The sequence below is a fragment of the Helianthus annuus genome, chromosome 14, assembly GCF_002127325.2.
Source record: "Helianthus annuus cultivar XRQ/B chromosome 14, HanXRQr2.0-SUNRISE, whole genome shotgun sequence".
Classification (NCBI taxonomy): Eukaryota; Viridiplantae; Streptophyta; class Magnoliopsida; order Asterales; family Asteraceae; genus Helianthus; species Helianthus annuus.
The window spans coordinates 19,147,638-19,161,189 of NC_035446.2; the positions used below are offsets into that span (position 1 = coordinate 19,147,638).

At 44.2% G+C, this 13,552-nt stretch overlaps 1 protein-coding gene across 1 annotated transcript; it reads right to left on the minus strand.

The window, feature by feature from the left end:
• Positions 1-11,695: 11,695 nt before the first annotated feature.
• LOC110906479 lies at positions 11,696-13,264 on the minus strand. Its single transcript, XM_022151605.1, has one exon. It carries the CDS (start codon positions 13,262-13,264, stop codon positions 11,696-11,698), a length of 1,569 nt encoding a protein of 522 aa, XP_022007297.1.
• Between the last annotated feature and the right edge of the window lie 288 nt (positions 13,265-13,552).

Here is a 13,552-nt window from a genome sequence, read left to right on the forward strand (position 1 = left end):
AGGACCTCTAAACGCTGAACAAGGGCAAGACCCTTACCAAACCGTTCCCTTAACCCCCGACCAGGTAGCCAACATACCTCCATATAGACCGTGGAGATATGAATGGTGAAAATCTTTTATTTTATATAGACAGTAAAATAATGCCAAGACACCACGGACAAACGATAAGGAAAGATCACCTTCAACATAAGTAACTAGTTATTAAAGTCATTAATACAAAACCAAATAAAAAGTGCAAAAGATTAAAAATAAAAAGTATTATACTAAACACTTGTCTTCACCAAGTGATGTAAGAGACTTAGGCAAACATGGCCTTGATTGTCAAGAACTCTTACGATCAATCTTGGATCCCGAGACGACTCACACACTCTATGATGGACAATGGATGATGGTGGTGGATGATGGTGTTATGGTGGTGGTGGGTGGTGGATGAAGTGTGAGAGAGGTGGTGTGCCAAGGGATGAGATGGAATGAAACCAAGCACCCCTATTTATAGGCTGAACAGAAGGCTGGGCACGGCCCCGTGTCCGCTGGACACGCCCCCGTGCCCGTCTGACACTCTCTCTCTTCATTAATTGTAATTCTCAATTACAATTAATGCGCCTGCTGTACTTTCACCACGCCCCCGTGCCCGCTGGACACGGCCCCGTGGTGGGCAATGGAAGCTTCTACTAGTTTGTCTTTTCTGCTGCTTCTTGGGCACGGCCCCGTGTTCGCTGGACACGGGGCGTGTTCAGTCTTCTGTTTTCTCTTCTTTGCCTTGGGGGGTGCCGTTGAGGATCCGGGCAGTCTACTTTTATTCCTTTTCTTGTATTTATGCTAGAATTAGTTGTCTTTTTGCTTCTTTTGTGATTTTGAGCTCATTTCATCCTGAAAATACAAAAGAAAGACAAAAACACTCTTTTTCCAACATTAGTACTTAAAAAGGGTTAGGTTTATGCCTTAATTGATGTGATTTATATGTTGCATTTTACACACATCAAATACCCCCACACTTGAACTTTTGCTTGTCCTCAAGCAAAACTCTTTAAATGTGGCTTACACTCCCAAATGGAATAGGTAGAAGAGAAAGTTTTTAGCTTGTCCTAGAGTGTCGGGAATCCAAGGTCTTTGTAAGTTTTATTTTTATTTATTTACAATCCTATTCGTTATGATTTATTTTGAACGTTTCATAAGATAAATTACTTATTCGGGCATAGCATGCCTTATTAAAATTCCATTTATATACAAGTTCACATACCTCGCGGGGGATCACTCAACACTCGGCCGAAGGTGTGGATTTTTTTAGTGAATCACTCGTGAGCGGCATGGAACTTACGCCTTCCATAGGCTTGCCAAGCAATCAATCATCCTCCTTTTTAACTTTTTACCTTTGTAAATATCAAGAGGACTTTTGGGGTGAAGGGTTAGGCTTGGGTTAAAGGTGGTCGGTTGGGTTAGTTAGAAAAAAGGGCGAAAATCGTAAAAAGCGTCGGTTTCCGTGACATTCCTTGTTTTTAGTGACTTTTTATTTTTGAAGTATTTCTCCAAACAAGCTTTTATATAGCTTTTGTTTGTTTTTGACTTCATCATTGTTTTTTTTTTCATCACATAAAAAGGCGAGTTTACGAAAAACCGAGCTTGTTACTAAAATAAAGGGTGAAAAATAAAAAGGGTTTTTTTTTGGTGGGTAAAAAGAGTTTTGGGGTAATGAAATGAAAGGTTTAGGCTCAAAGGGGCTATCTAGGGGGATTTTGGGTAGGTGGTAAAAAAAATGAAAAATAATGGTTTAGAAAGAAAAATATGGTTAGTCCTAATGCCTCCATCACTTACTTACTTGGGTTTAAGTTGGTAAGGACCGGGAATGTATCGTCGTGGCAAGTTCTAGAGTTGTAAGAACCAAGCGGCTATTCACACAAGAAACGAAAAATGAGCATTTAGTCTAAATATGTATATTTTTGTGCTCAATAAAGGCTCAAAACTCACTTTTGTGGGAATGGGTTTTTAATGTGATCAAGTATATATAATCGAATTTTTAACTAGACTTGTTATGCCGTTTCGTAATTTTCTTATGTTGGTTCTTTGTTATCACGACGCTATCGGTTGTAAATTTGTAAAAATATAACCTTTTTAGAACTTATTATTCCCAAATTAAACTTAAGACAAGTAAATGATAAAAAAAATGAAAAAGTTTTTGAAAAAATTTGGGGTGTTTAGCGGTTCCAATAGAGTTTTGTGTAAGGCTTGTATTTAGGATTTGCAAAATTCAAGGTTTTAGCATCCCCCCCACACTTAAATTACACATTGTCCTCAATGTGTCCAAAAATAAGGTTTTTGGTTGATTAGAATGTGTAAAAGTAGGTTAAAAAGCAAAGATTTATGTTACTGGCATCCTGGACACGGCCCCGTGGTGACCGGGCACGGCCCCGTGGTCAGGTGCCAGTAACAAAAATTAAAGAATTAAAACAGAAGCCTGGACACGGGGGCGTGTCCGCTGAACACGGCCCGTGTCCAGTTACCTGAACTGGGTGTTTTTCTGCAGGTGGCTCAGCACGGGGTTGTGTTGGTTGGGCACGGCCCGTGTTGAGCCTTCTGTGATGGAGATTTGTGTCGGGTTGCTCTGTTCTTTGTGCATGGGTCCATTTTTCTCGTTCCCCTTTTCATCCATTACTACCATGAGTGTGTTTTATTCGTTAAACAACCATCAATCTTAAAAACCATCATATCATTGTAGACATAGAGAGACATTACATAAAGTTAAAGATGAAAGTACATAAATATTAAACCATGGAGTTCTAGCCCTATGTTTTATTCTAATTTAGGAAAATTTCCAAGAAGCTACTAATCTTGGTTAGATAAGGCTTTTTAGAACTCCTTCTTCCGGGTGTGGTCCTCCTCATATGTCGGCGAGCCACTCCTCTACCTCCCTTGGAAGGAGAAAAGAGGGCTCATTTGCATTAGTTTGAGGAGTTTCGACTTCCGCTGGAATTTCTTGTGGGTGTTCCATGGGAGGTTCTGCGGAAAAGTCTTCCCACCCGGTAGGGTTGTTAGCCCCGAGTGCCAAGTTCTAGTCTTGTTGTGGAAGGACTGGTTCCATAGGAGGTGCTACCAGAATGTTTAACCTTTGGTGCAAAAGGTTAATTTCTTGGAAGCTACTTTCAAGTCCCATCGTAAGATCGTTAATACGGTCAATTAGGACCTCCTCTACTGACGTCATTTCGTCGAGAGCTTCCCTCAATGCTATCACATAGTGCACAAGTGTAGCTTCAACGGAGGGCCTTCTTCCCCTTCGGCTATTTGAGGAATGAACGGATGATGTTTCGCTGTTTTCACTCGCCATTCTACGAAAAATAAACCAAAAGTAGTTTATATGACGAAACAGTTTCTGGACACGGCCCCGTGCTCATTGAGCACAGCCCCGTGTTCATCTTTCTGCAGAATTTCGAAGCAAGGAATCTTGGGTTTTTAAGTTATTTTCTGAATTTATGTAGACTTTTTGGTCATAAATAACTTTAAACAATGTTATACAACATGTTTTCACCAAGATTCCATGATCAAAACTCATTGTTTCCTACCACAAAGGTTGAAGAATTCAAACTTTTCATGGTAGTTCTTGAAGAAAGATGAAAAGAAGGAAATGTCTAGAAGAGGAAAGGACAAGATGGGTTGTTGGAACCTTCTTTTAGACTTACCTAGGATTGTTTGAGAGAAGGTTCCTTCAAATCTCTGTCCCAAGTTGGTCCAAATGTGCAGGATTTTTGGCTGCATTTATAGAAAACGACAGCCTTCTGGACACGGCCCCGTGTTCGCTGGACACGGCCCCGTGTGCAGATGAAATTCTGACACAGCTTGTCCGTATTCTGACGTTCTGATCAGAAGAGAATCTTTTGGTGGACACGGGGGCGTGTTGACCGGGCACGGCCCCGTGTCGGGAAGCTGTTTTATGAAGTTTGTCGCTACTAAGGAGTTTATTTATATCGGGTGGTTCTTGATTTGTTGGAACAACCCCAAAGTGCCTAAGATACCTTAATTGTCCTATACTAAGGCGAGAACGCAAGAGGTTATCGGTGAGGGTAATTCCTATTTTCATTCTAGGTGGACAAGTCCAACCCTTTTCCGGGCTCTCGTTAAAGAAGGTGTATGCCGAATCGCTCAGGTCTATGTATGCATCGAACGAAGTCGATGGGGAGTCCTTCACGGCACAATCGACACAGGGACGACTATCGTCCAAGTCTTTTCTAGGTATGAAGGTATTTTCGGGAGCAACGAGGTTGTCGGAATGCGGTTCCAACATTTCTTCATGGTCATCATCTTGGGATGGATCTATAAAATCCTTCCTAAGTTCTTTTGACCAATTGAGAATTAGCTCTTCTAGTTGAAATAACTCGTCAAGGAGCATTTCTCCTAGAATATCTGGCTGGGCGCATTCGAGGGAGAGATAGTGCTTATTTTTACTTTCGCCCCTCTTAAGGTTACAAGGAATCGGTGGGTCTATATAGTGGGGCCTATAATTGAGAAAATAACATTTTAATTCCTCATGTTCGCCTCCACATAATCGACACCACATGCCATAAGAGTGCCGAAAGTAAAAAGAATCACTATCACTCATGTTTGTGTCAGAAATTACCAACCGCCGGGATCTAACGGTTCTGTTTTCAGTAAGAGAATCTTGGGCACGGGGGCATGTTGAGTGGACACGGCCCCGTGTTCAGCTTACTGTCTGACTTAAAACAGGATTGCCAGTTCCAATGATTGAGCACGGGGGCGTGTTCAGCAGGCACGGCCCCGTGGTGAGCTCTGCAGAAGCTGAAAATCTACGAAAAATCCTAAAATTTAGAAAAAAAAATAAAAATATGATTAGGCCGTTGATTCCTAACTTTCTTAAAATCCTTGTGTCCCTGGCAGCGGTGCCAAAAACTTGATGTGCGTTGGTGTGTATATAATTTAGATGAATATTTAAGCCCCTTTTTACACTTTTAACCAAGTTTTAAATTTATAAAACACGATATTTACTAACACTAAACACACATATGGGCAAGTGCACCCATCGTGGACGTAGTATAGTGTTGGTAAGATACCGAGGTCGTCCAAGGACACAAGAGCTTTTAATACCGGTTTATCCTCAACGTCTAATCAAATCAAAAAGTGAGAAAAATGTTTTAAACTAAGAAAAATAAAAACCAACTAAATGCTGAAAAATAAAATAAAATAAAAACAGATAGACAAGATGAATCACTTGGATCCTACACGTGTGTTAGTATAACCTTTGATTATTTTCGCACTTTTGCACTTGTTTAAGAGATTATCTTAGTTATTGTAGTAGGCCCCTCTTTTGAAGGCGACGTTACCCTCAACCCAGTAGTTTGAGTCAGCAAGGATACAATCCTAAAGGGTCGGATTATTGAAAGATAAGGAATTAAGTTATTAATGCAAATTGTGGTAGGCCCCGCTTTTGGCGGTGACGTTACCCTCGGCTAAGTAGTCTGAGTCAGCAGGGATACAGTCCTAAATAGCCGGGTTATATTATTAATAGTAGTTAACTTATGAGGGGGTCAAAGAGTTTGGATCCCCGCCATCCAATACCTATGGGCATTGAAGGAGATCCTACTAAATTTGACCCAGGTCCCAAGCAGGACCTCTAAACGCTGAACAAGGGCAAGACCCTTACCAAACCGTTCCCTTAACCCCCGACCAGGTAGCCAACATACCTCCATATAGACCGTGGAGATATGAATGGTGAAAATCTTTTATTTTATATAGACAGTAAAATAATGCCAAGACACCACGGACAAACGATAAGGAAAGATCACCTTCAACATAAGTAACTAGTTATTAAAGTCATTAATACAAAACCAAATAAAAAGTGCAAAAGATTAAAAATAAAAAGTATTATACTAAACACTTGTCTTCACCAAGTGATGTAAGAGACTTAGGCAAACATGGCCTTGATTGTCAAGAACTCTTACGATCAATCTTGGATCCCGAGACGACTCACACACTCTATGATGGACAATGGATGATGGTGGTGGATGATGGTGTTATGGTGGTGGTGGGTGGTGGATGAAGTGTGAGAGAGGTGGTGTGCCAAGGGATGAGATGGAATGAAACCAAGCACCCCTATTTATAGGCTGAACAGAAGGCTGGGCACGGCCCCGTGTCCGCTGGACACGCCCCCGTGCCCGTCTGACACTCTCTCTCTTCATTAATTGTAATTCGCAATTACAATTAATGCGCCTGCTGTACTTTCACCACGCCCCCGTGCCCGCTGGACACGGCCCCGTGGTGGGCAATGGAAGCTTCTACTCGTTTGTCTTTTCTGCTGCTTCTTGGGCACGGCCCCGTGTTCGCTGGACACGGGGCGTGTTCAGTCTTCTGTTTTCTCTTCTTTGCCTTGGGGGGTGCCGTTGAGGGTCCGGGCAGTCTACTTTTATTCCTTTTCTTGTATTTATGCTAGAATTAGTTGTCTTTTTGCTTCTTTTGTGATTTTGAGCTCATTTCATCCTGAAAATACAAAAGAAAGACAAAAACACTCTTTTTCCAACATTAGTACTTAAAAAGGGTTAGTTTTATGCCTTAATTGATGTGATTTATATGTTGCATTTTACACACATCAGAAACAGGTTAACGTTCAGAAACAAAAGGACTGGGAAGCAGCGTGTGAACGTACTAACGCTGAGATGCAATCTCAGCGTGAAGTGATTGTTCGGTTATCTGGTGAGAAGAAGGAGCTTGCTGATGAAGCCCATCAGGCGCGTACTGCGTTTGAGAAGAGAGAGAAAGAATATGTCGTTCATATCGACAAGCTGGAGCTACTTGTTAAGCGAAAGGTTTCCGAGTGTGAGGCCACTGGAAAGCTTCTCGAGGAGAAAACTTCTGAATGTGCAGCTTCTGATGGCCTTGTTGAGGGGGTATCTGCTGATTGCAGATGGTTGCTGTCGCGCGCAGTACCTTTGGTAACTTCCTTCGTTTATGTTCGTTTCTTTTTTGGCATGTTTTGACGATTCCTCTTATGTTGGTGTTTGCTTGTTTGCAGCTTGCTGACCGTATTGTGAACTCTCCTGAACTTGCCACGTATATGTTTGAGTTGGGTCAAGCGGGATACAATAGTGGTCGGAAGTATGGCTATTCTGAGGGTAAAGCTGCGGCTATCAATAATGAAAAGGACGACCACTTCGAGGTTTACGCGGAGAACTGTGATGGTAGGTATGCTGCAAAACGTAAAGCGTTTACATCCCTGGAATTTGCCATTGTTAAAACTGCGGAGAACCTAGCTAGGAAGGTTGATGGTGTTGCTTTGTTGAAAAAGGCTATCGGGGATAAAGCAGGTGCGGCGGGAGGTGCTTGTAGTAGCCATCCTAAGTGAAGGATTTCGGCCTGTGTGCCCCGTATGGCCTTAGACGGCCCTGTAATTTTTGGTGACTTGTGAACAATTTGAATTTTTTGCTTTACCTGTTATGCTTGTGAACAAATGATCATGCTTGATGTTTGGTATGTTAATATTTGCTTTTGTTTTATGCGAATTTTGTTATCGTCATAATATGTGCATGTAAAATTACTTTGATTAGGTGTCACGAATGAATGATGGCGCTGACAGGTTGTGTTGTGTTAATTACGACGTTTGTTCTGTCGTACTTGTGCGCGAGTTGGCTTGTGACTACGAAGTGATCGAGTTGCAGGTTATTGTGTGGGCTCAGCTGTGCTCAGCATTGGGAGCCTTACAATGTTTTTTTTACCTTGTTATCGATGTTTTCGTGTTTGTGTGGGCACGAAGTTTTGTTTTGGCATTTTGTAGGCTTTGGTTGTATTTCTGACCCGGCTGTGCACTTGGTTGTGACGAGCCTTGGAGGTCTACAACGTTTCATATGGTTGAGCCATTGGTGTTTTCGTGTACGCCCAAAGTAATATATGCAGTTGTGACAGGAAATTTGCATAATATTAAGATAGCCAAACACTTCTTGTAATACGATAAATGTGTCGGCGATTTAGCCATTGTATTTACATGACTTTCTTACATATAACACTTTCTCAATTGTTGAGCGTTCCAAGTTCGTGGAACCTTTTTGTTATCGATGGTGCGCAGCTTGTAAGCTCCCTTTCCGAGTACTGCGTCCACGACATATGGTCCTTCCCACTTGGGAGCAGTTTTCTAGGTTTCTCGGCGTTTGAAGCCTCGTTGTCTCTTAGGACGTAATCCCCTGGGTTGAAGGTTCAGACTCGGACCTTGGAGTTATAATATTTCTCCAGCTTCGTATTGTATTTCGCTTCGTCGATTGCCGCCATCTCTCTTCTTTCTTCTAGGAGGTCCAGGTCGATCCTCCTTTCTTCTTCGTTGTCGATTAAGTTCATGGAGAGCATTCGTGGAGACGGCAATCCTATCTCTGCTGGTATTACTGCTTCAGACCCATAACTAGACTGAACGGTGTCTCACCGTTGCTTGTTTTTGGCATTGTTCTGTGGGCCCACAGTATGCTGGGCAGCTCGTCAACCCAGCCCCTTCTTTTCTCGCCTAGCCTTGCCTTGATACCATCAACAATGCTTTTGTTAACTGCTTCTACTTGACCATTCCCCTACGGGTGCGCAACCGAAGAGAAGGTGTGTTCGATGTGCAATTCTTTGAACCATCGCTCGAGGTCGTCTGCCGCGAAGTTCGTTCCATTGCCAGTGATGATTCTGAGCGGTAGGCCGAAACGGCATATGATTTGTTCCCATATGAATCTCTTGACGACAGTTGATGTGGTTGATGAAAGTGCCTTCGCCTTTACCCATTTGGTAAAATAGTCGACCGCGACTATTATGAATTTGACCGCTCCTGGGGCTTCTGGGAAAGGGCCGACCATGTCTATTCCCCACTGCTGGAAGGGCCATGCAGTTGTGACTGGTACCAATTCATTTTTGGGGCGCATCGTCTTGGGAGCATGTCTTTGGCATCCACTGCATTTCCTCAACTCTTTTACCGCGTCTAAATGCATTCCGGGCCGGTAGTACCCGACGTTCATCACTTTTGCCACCACCATTCTTGGCCCGACATGTATACCACAGATTCCTTCATGGATCTCTCTGATCAAATAGTTTGCGTCTTCAGCGTCGACGCATCTCAACAATGGGCCAAGGTATGACTTTCGGTATAAAATTCCATTGGCTATCTGATAGTGCTTGGCCTTGTACTGGATTTTCCTCGCTTTGGCTTTGTTCTTGGGGAGTATCCCGGATTGAAGGTACATGATTATCGGAGTCATCCAAGACGTTGTCCCTGTCTGGATGACGCTTACTTCCCTAAGTGGAACAGATAGGTTGCTCAAAACTTCTATGCGCACATCCTTCGCCAGGTGTTGGAAGCTTGTAGATGCGAGTTTACTCAGCGCGTCTACTGGTTTGTTCTCGCTTCGGTTTATGTGATGCACCTTGTAGGAATAGAAGGTTTGTAGCAACGTCTTTGCTTGACTCAGATAGAGCACCATTACATCTCCTTTGGCTTCGTATTGGCCGTTGATTTGTCCGGCCACTAACATGGAATCTACATGCACTTTGATGTGTTTGACTCCCATTTTGATTGCCAATCTTAAGCCAACAAGAAAGGCTTCATACTCTGCTTCATTGTTCGTGCTCTTGAAATCCAGACGTATGGCTTACGTGAATTCATGTTTGTCAGGGCTCACCAGTCGAAGCCCTGCGCCTGCACCATCTTCGTTAGACGCGCCATCTGTGTATAGCAACCATGGTTCTTCTATTTGCTGCCTTTCTTCTTTTTCCATTGCTTTACATTCCCGATCCTTGTCGTCAGGTACTTCCGTCATGAAGTCTGCTAGCACTTGGCCTTTGATTGCTGGTCTTGGCCTGAAAACCACATTGTGTCCCCCGAGTTCTATCGCCCATTTGGCTAGTCTCCCTGAAATCTCTGGTCTTGCGAGGATGTTGCCAATATTGTAATTTGTTAACACATGGATAACGTGGTTGGCAAAGTACCTACGCAGCCGTCTTGATGCATGGATTAATGCGAGTACTAGCTTCTCCATGATGGCGTACCGGGTTTCTAGATTGGTTAAGGTTCGTGACACATAGTAGACTGGTGTTTGGACACCTTGTCGATCAACGAGTAACACTGCTCCAACTGCTCTATCAGATGCAGATAAGTATAACACCAGAGGTTCTCCTTTGATTGGTGCGGTTAAGGTTGGTAGCTTGATGAGGCAATCCTTCATCTCGTGGAAAGCACTTTCGGCTTCCGGGGTCCATTGGAACTGCCTTTTCTTCATGCAATTTCGTAGTGTCTTGATGAACGGAAAGGACTTTGCTGCGTGATTAGCTAGGAAACGATTGAGCGCTGCTAACCGTCCTGCTAATTTTTGCATCTCTTTGATGTTTGATGGGGAAGGCATTCTTTTGATTGCTTGAACTTTTTCTGGGTTTACTTTGAAGCCATCTTTTGTGACAATGAAACCCAAGAATTTCCCTTCTTCTATGCCAAAAGAGCATTTTGCTGGATTTAGCTTGATGCTTATGCTGCGCAGCATGTTGAAAGTCTTTTGGATGTTTACCAGCATCATGCTTTCTTCCTTGCTCATAATCACCAAATCGTCCATATACACTTCGATGTACTTGCCGATGGCATCGCTGAACGTTTCGTTCATCAGTCTCTGATAGGTCGCTCCTGCATTCTTTAGGCCGAAAGGCATCTTGGTGTAACAGTATAGCCCTGTCGGCGTGCGGAATGCGGTTTTGTCTTCATCTTGAATGGCCATCTGGACCTGGTGGTACCCCTTGTAGCAGTCAAGGAAGCACTTCCACCTGAATGTTGCTAGAGAGTCGATCTTTTCGTCGATATCTGGTAAGGCGTAACAGTCATGTGGACATGCCTTGTTTAGATCCTTGTAATTCACGCACATTCTCCAGCTACCGTTTGGTTTCTTCACCATCACCGGGCTTGCCACCCATGTTTGGTATCTGACTTCTTTAATGATGCCCGCATTCAACAGCTCCATTACCTGCTCTTTCATGGCATCGTGTTTTATATCGCCTAAGTGGCGCTTGGTGTGTACCACTGGTTTTGCTTCTTCTGAGACATTTAACTGGTGTTCTGCTATGTGTCGTAGAACACCCACTATATCGGCTGGTGTCCAGGCGAACACGTCCATATTTTCGTGTAACAACTTTTTGAGCGCCGCGCGCGTTAAATTGGACATCGCAGGTCCTAAGGTAACTGTCTGTTCTGGGTACGCGCTGTTTAGTACCCATTTTTCTGCTTCTGCGCGCGGTGCTGGTTTACTTGCCTTTGTAGGTCTGACCTCATCCGCTGCTAAGACCTCTTTGCTTGCGTATATTAGTTTTATGCCTGTTTCTGTTGGGAATCCAACAGCTGAGTGTGGCGCAGAGCATATCATACTGAAGTCTCCTTGGGAGTCCCTTCCTAAGAGGAGGTCGTGTCTTGAATGTGCTGGCAGCACCATGAACGTGACCTCCTCTCTTCTTGATTTTCTTCCGTCTGAGAGTAGCACCGGGAATGATATTTGGCCAAGAGGAAAAACGGCTTCGTTGCAGAATCCAGTTAGTGGATAATCAACTGGTTCCAAGCGCGCTTTATCTTCTTGGTCGAACTGGTTGAAACATTGTTCGTATATGATATCCGCGGTGCTCCGTGGGTCGATGAAAATGTAATCAGTCTGATAGTGACCAATTACCCCGGAAATGATGATGGGTCTTTTTTCTCTCGGGCCACCTCTTACGATTGGGAAAACAACTTGCCTCTCGCGCCATGAGTCATCTTGTGTGCGCTTGTTGTAATTCTTTCTTGGCCTTCGCGGACCCCTTGAACCATGTGCGTTTCTAACTTCCTGAGCTTTTTGTTATCTGGCCCTTCTTCTCTCCTTTGAATTTGGCGGTAGTCGCGCTTTCCGCCCTTCACCAAATGAGTGAGCTTTCCATCTCTCATGGCCCTTTCGATTTCTTGCTTTAGACTGAAACAGTCGTCAGTTAGGTGGCCTGTGTCTTTGTGAAATTCGCAGAAGAGATTGGGATCTTGACCCCTCTTGTTTCGCATTTGTAGGGGTGGTTTGAACTGGTGATTCTCAGTGGCCAGGACTTCAGAGGGGGTCTTTGTTAGTGGTGTCCACTGTTTCTCCCTGTTTTCTCTTTTTACTTCCTTTTGGTGGGCTATTTGATTGATTGTGTGGCGCGCATCCTCTCTTGTTGGGCTTCTTTCTCTGTGACCAGACGTTTTCCATGGTTGGCTTCTACCCTTTTTATTGTGTCGGTCACTGTGGTTATATCCGAGCTGACGGTGATCATCACCGGTCAACTGTTTGTCTGTTTGAGCAATAGTCTTGGCTGCCTGAATGAAGGTTTCCCAATATTTGGGTCCTCCGTCTCTTCCTTTTACTCTCTTGATTAGATCGTCGCATTTGACTGCCCTCATGAAATGCGCGCGCATCATCTTCTCGCCCACGTCTCCAATTTCTAAACACTCTTTGTTATATCTCGTGATAAAGTCTTCCACGCTTTCGTGGTCTTTGCGCCATATGTTTAAACAATCAGCAGGATCCCTGGTGTGTCTTCGCTGCTGGGAGAAGTGTGCAAGGAACTTCTCTCGGAAGTCAATCCACGATTTGATTCTTCCTGCTGGCAGGCTGTCGAACCATACGCGCGCTGCGCCCACGAATGTTTGAGCGAACAGGTGGCACCAAGTTGGCAAATTCCATCCCCCTGTTGCTCCTGCACCATTAAAAACTTGGAGATGATCGTCTGGGTCTGTCAAGCCGTTGTATTTGCCCACGTTGTGTGGTAGTTCTGTTTTGTCGATAGCGGCTGTAGCAATTTCCCTGATAAACTTTGAATTTTCAGCCATGTCGTCTGGGCGGTAGCTCAAGGTGTAATCATGCTCTGCTTTTGGGTTGTACCCTGCGCGCTTAGCTGGTTTGTACGACTCGTGTTCTGGATGTAGCCTGCTGAACACTGTGCTTTCCCCTTTATACGTTGGGTCTTCTTCTTCGTCTTCCCATTCGGTGCTCATATTGCGCGGCCCTAGACGGCTTTGAATCGGCTTTCTTTGCGGGTTTTGGACATACTTGCTTTCTGTTTCGCCATAAGTGTCGCGCGTGTCATGCGCGTTTGGTTTTCTGATGTTTGGCACAGGTCCTTTTTCTGGGCGTAAATTCCACGCATTGATCTGCTGAGTCGTGTGTGTACTCAGAGACCGTTGCGGTGGGGTAATGAATGCCGACTGGTTAGCTTGTGCTTGGAGCAAAGCTTGTTGTGCGCTAAGTTGTGTATAAACGAGGTTTATAGATGCCATCTGCTCGGCATACCAGGAAGCCAGAGTCTTTCCCTTGGGTAGTCCTAAAAGTGCAGAGAAATTCAATTGTGCTTGTTCCGATGTAGCTGAGGGGCCAGCTCCATGGCTTGGTGTTTGCACTAGCGGAGGTGTTTGTTGGACCACCCCGGGTGGAGTTTGGAAAGTGGCTCCTTTGTGGTTTGCGTGATGATCCTAGTGGGGGCTTGGAAAATGGGTCCAGTTGTGGTTTGGCTAACAACCCTGGATGCACTTCCAAAGATACTAGGAAAATCGTTGTTTGCCTGCCCT

What these genes read in the sequence shown, in the direction of transcription:
- LOC110906479 (XM_022151605.1), bottom strand. Translation starts at nt 13,264, where the DNA reads ATGGCATCTATAAACCTCGTTTATACACAACTTAGCGCACAACAAGCT.